The following is a 5,202-nucleotide window of genomic DNA, read 5'->3' as shown; positions in this document are numbered from 1 at the left end:
CATGCTTAACAAAAGATCACACCTCCAAAAACACAACACTGAAGTGTCAACAGCTGGAGCACTTCAGGAAGTGTAGTGGAGAGCATGCCCCTGTCTACATCAATGGGGACAAAGTAGAAATGGTTGAAAGCTTCAAATGTTTAGGTGTCCAGATCACCAACAACCTGTCCGACACTATAGTTATGAAAGCCCATCAATGCTTCTCAGAAGACCAAATAAATTTGGCATGACAGCTACGACTCTCATCAACTTTTATAGATACACATAGGAATCATTCTTTCTGGTTGTGTCATAGCTTGGTATGGCTCCTGCTCTGCCCAAGACTGCAAGAAACATCAAAACGTTGTGAATCTAGCCCAATCCATCACGCAAACCAGCTTCCCATCCATTGACTCTGTCTACATTTCCCGCTGCCTCGGCAAAGCAGCCAGCATAATTCAGGACCCTACGCACCCCGGACATTCTCTCTTCCACCTTCTTCCATTGGGGAAAAGGTATAAAAGGCTGAGGTCACGTACCAACCGACTCAAGAATAGCTTCTTCCCTGCTGCCGTCAGACTTTTGAATGGACCTACCTCGCATTAAGTTGATCTTTCTCTGCACCCTAGTTATGATTGTAACACTGCATTCTGCACTCTCTCCTTTCCTTCTCAATGAATGGTATGCTTTCTCTGTATAGCGCGCAAGAAACAATACTTTTCACTGTATCCCAATACACGTGACAATAATAAATCAAATCAAATCAAATCAAACCACTGGCCTGTCCTTTGAACCACAGTCTCTTTGGGACAGAAATGCAAACAACTAAAGCAAACTCACAATAACTGCTCGGTTCTAATTGGTCACCTGACCTGAACAAGGAAATTGTGTGACCACTTGGAGCCAAAAAGCTCTCTGCTTAGAAATATTCAAAACGATAGCATATGAAGTAAATGCAATGAAATGTAATCAAATGTAATTAAAGCTTCAACAAAACTAGAACATTCTAAAATTAGACCCCATATGTAATGACTTGAACCAAAACGAAACTTTGCTTGAAGTAGATTATTTTTTCTTAAACCGCAAGAGACTACAAACGTATTGCTTCATCCAACAGACATTTTGACAGCGTAATTGTAAAGTTTTGTTTGATAGATCATTGATATTTGGAAATGGGATACATTCGGCACAAAATAGAACCAGAAATATATACATTTGATACAACTGTAAAAAAAAAGTACGCCAGTTAAATTGAGGGAATTTAGCAGGAAAGAAAGCATCTATCGCCAGAGTGGTGAGATAAACAAGTTGATAGATGCAGAGGTGAGATGAAATGTGATAGTGTGGGGCAAAAATAGACGGGGGAGGGCGGGGGGGACCTAAATGGCTCACCAAACACTTTACATTCTCAGATCCTTTTATTTCGTCTGTTATTGCCGGGTTTTTCGGTTGTTCGTCTAAACTAGGCAAGTGTACCAGTTGTTGGTTGAATTGTCCTTTACCACTTGTCCACTTCATTGCCGTGCAGGTAAGGCTAAATTTAATCAAGAACATTCAGGATTGCATGCATTGTGTTTGCCCCATGCTGTCCCTTTTATTTTCAGAGCGTTTAATACAAAAGAATAGAAACCGTTTAGATTGTAGTCTATTTGCGTTCATATTGCTTAAGGATAATTCTTTCGACTGATCACTGATACGATTTTCTAAGAAAACCCCCCATTTCGCTCTGAAATAGAACTAACGCTTCGAGGAAGGAACATGACCTATCCGAGAAGGCGACTCGGCACTTTTCTATTCTGAGTTAAGGAGGAGCATTTTGCCGCCTATCTCGTAATGTGCTGCAGACATGATGATTGACAGAATATCCTGCAGTGTTTTATCCAAATCAATTAATTTCGGGAACGCCGCGTAATATGCAACGAAACATAATTAAATATCCGAATGTCTCATAGCTCTGAAGGAGTCATAGTGGACTTGAAACTTCTGTTTCTCTCTCCACAGGTGATGCCAGGCCTGCTGAGTTTTTCCAGCACAGAAAAAACATTTTCTGTTTTTTATGTCCCACAGTTCAGTTTGGTATACCCAAATGAATGATTATCCAATGTTCTGTAATATACTACAGTCCCAAACAGAAGTATAGCCAGATGAATTATTTTACAGAATATTATGTAAATACATTAACCGATTAACTAGAGGAATTATTTACCCAATATTAAGTAAATACGTTAACCAATTAACTAGAGGAATTATTTTAGCCAATATTATGTAAATGCGTAAACCAATTAACTAGAGGAATTATTTTACTCAATCTTATGAAAATGCCTTAACCAATTAACTAGAGGCATTATTTTACCCAATATTATATAAATGCAGTAACTCGAGGAATTAGTTAAAACAATATCCTGTAATACGTTAATCAAAGACGGGACAGTCTCAAAGGGAATCGTTGCAACCAATATTCTGCTACTTAAATGAATTGACTTATTTGTAACGCGCCACTCAAATGCGTGGCCCCATTGCAAATTTGGCAAGAAGTATTTCCGCTAGGATTACGAAAATAAACTGCTAGCCACCCTCCCACCCCCGCAGTGTTTTTTAAAATTCCATGTCTCAGAGGTGGCCACAAACAGCTCATCCACCAATTCGTTCTTGTATGCTGGTACTACTGTAAATGAATGGAAACGTGCGTGTATTAAAAAGGATTGTGATCTTAAGCAGGCTTAACTCAAGCTATTCAGATACACAAATATTTAATTGTCCATTTATACAACTGCTAAACTTTGGAAAGCGTTTGAGATGGTTTGTTTTGTAAAGGATGTGCTTTGTCCTGAATTATTGTGGTTTCAATAGTCATTGAAATGAATTGTGTCATATCTGAAATGTAAGGGGCCGTTAATTTAACGTTGCATCCTTCTTATTGTTTCCTACTTGACAAATTCGCTACACTGCAACTTGCAATTAATGTAACGTGGCCGATTTACACCATTTTTTTCTTACAGATGTCAAAGAACCATAAAGACTAGAGGATTTCACAACGAGAAAAAGGTGTTGCCATCCTTAGCTTTTACATAAAAAAAACTCAAAGGTTAAAAAAAATGTTCGTTAAAACAGCGTTTTGGTCAGCAGGTCGCGAGAAATTTCTCATTTAAAAGCAGTGTCGCTGTCTGTGCTTCTTCCTCCCTCTCTGGACTAGAGATCAGTCTTGTTGAAACGAGCTCTCTCCGTGTGTTGATGATATGAGAACTCCGGCTACTGCCAGCGGACAAAACAAGCAGAATGGTCGACTGCAGAAGCGGAACCTGTCTCCAATTCCCCGGCGGAAAAGAGAATTCGTGCCAGAGAATAAGAAGGATTCCACTTATTGGACCAAGAGGGAGAAAAACAACGACGCGGCCAAAAAGTCGCGTGAGAGACGGCGCTTGCAGGACATGGAGTCGGAGAGGCGAGTTATGGCTCTGATGGGGGAGAATGAGCGTCTCAGAGTAGAACTCCTGACACTCAGGTGCCGGTTGGGACTCACTGGCTTCCCTCCACGGTCTCAGACTTTGAGCAGAGGCGCCCTAGCTGGTTTGCTGCCTGATTTAGGAGCACTGAGGTATGCACCCACCCTGGATCGCAGTCAAGGAGCACCACTATCTGGGCTGGGGTACAGGGAATCCGCACTGTCAGCTGTCGGGGTTCCCCAGCTCTCTGCTGGAGCTTGGAGGGAAGGTGCGCTGTGTTTAGCCGATGTCCTGCGGCAGCCCCCATCCAAAGGTGAAACAGTGTGCTCCAAAGAGAACTTGCACTGTGCGAAGTGTCAGGTCGAAAGCTACGCTTCCTCACACCTATCTAAACTGCAAGATCACCAGCTGCTGGCGAGAGGTTTCGACTCGGGCGCTGTCTGCGACTTAGAAACCTCAGGGACACAAATAAATTGTCCTCAGAGACTCAGGTTTAAAACGAGCGAGGATGGGGAATCCGGACATCAGAGACAAAACTGTTTGAGTCTAAGCTCCAGTAAAGGTGGAGTGCTGGAAATTTACGTTGACCCTCAGATGACCCACTTTGCAGCTGATATTTACCATCACCGCGGCGCTGGAAGAGGCGAACCTCATCTTAGTTTCAATGTCGAGAAAAGATTCCTCTTTCCATGGGGACTGGCAAAAGGTACCGAGCCCCCCAGTGAAACTGGACTCTGCAGTAGCTTACCAACCAACAACAGCAGTGCTCAGAAGCCAGATGTGAAGCTCATCTGTGATCGCGGTAATAACTACACCGGGAAAGGAGAGATCCAGCGGAAGTTCAACACTTCACCCGTCGAAATTGGCCAGCTGAAACGGTGGCTTGTACCAGGCTCTTGTTAGACAGCTGCGCTTGTCGAAGGGACATGCAGAAAATTCACTGACAATGTGCAGTGTTAGCTGTTCCGTCTCCTGAGCAAAACTATTTGGCCAGATGTGGAAAATTCGGATAAGCATCCTAAGCTTTGGCAGCGCAACTAAAATAAATAGCTTACAACAGTGCAAACGTCAGAGCAATTTAAAATAGCCTTAAACTTAAAATCAGGTAGTGTTATCAATAGAATAGTAAATAAAGGGCATGTTTTTATTTTAAAAGTGGAAAGCAATTGAAAAAGTTACAAAGTGGTGCGTACTCAGTTAAAAGTTTATTTAATTCTCACCTTGTTAAACAACAGCTGTAACTGTACATATTGTCATCCTGTGCTGTTTACTCAGCGAACAGTGCAAATTTTATGTGCCAACTGTCAATAAAATCTTCTCAGCAACCATCTGGCTTTGTTCATTTATGGAAACAGTTCGCTTCAATTAAAACCAACAGTAGCCCACCCGGATATTTACAAAGTCACCACCTATCCAAAAGTATCCAGAGTAAAATCGATATTAAGAAAGGCGCGCGTCAAAATACTTTTGGTGGGATATCACCACCTCGATGCCAAGTCGCAAGTCTGCTAACAAAGGGTTAACATTTGCTGTCATTTTAAAAATGCAAACGGCTTTGTTTTGTTCTGATTCGGAGCGCTACTTGAACTGATTGTATCTTGATAAAAGTGTTAATGTAATGGGGCATTATCGGTTTCATTACTAAAATGCATTGCTGGTGTCCACGCGCGGAGATAACTGTGCAAACATTTTCATTTTTGCATCCATTCAGTCAGTTTGCATTTGTTACTCATTCTTAATTGACTGCCAAAATATTTATTCGAGTCATTGCAACAATATT

The 5,202-nt window shown here is 41.6% G+C and overlaps 1 protein-coding gene across 1 annotated transcript; it reads left to right on the top strand.

The window, feature by feature from the left end:
- Nucleotides 1–3,172: 3,172 nt before the first annotated feature.
- LOC144479749 (uncharacterized) lies at nucleotides 3,173–4,743 on the top strand. The gene has a single exon (XM_078198783.1). The coding sequence runs from the start codon at nucleotides 3,216–3,218 to the stop codon at nucleotides 4,323–4,325; it is 1,110 nt and encodes a 369-aa protein (XP_078054909.1). The 5' UTR covers nucleotides 3,173–3,215; the 3' UTR covers nucleotides 4,326–4,743.
- The last annotated feature ends 459 nt before the right edge of the window (nucleotides 4,744–5,202 follow it).

The sequence above is a fragment of the Mustelus asterias genome, chromosome 26 (assembly GCF_964213995.1).
Source record: "Mustelus asterias chromosome 26, sMusAst1.hap1.1, whole genome shotgun sequence".
Taxonomy (NCBI): domain Eukaryota; kingdom Metazoa; phylum Chordata; class Chondrichthyes; order Carcharhiniformes; family Triakidae; genus Mustelus; species Mustelus asterias.
The sequence above is the reverse complement of the archived record's forward strand: the minus strand, read 5'-3'. Positions and strand labels throughout refer to the sequence as shown.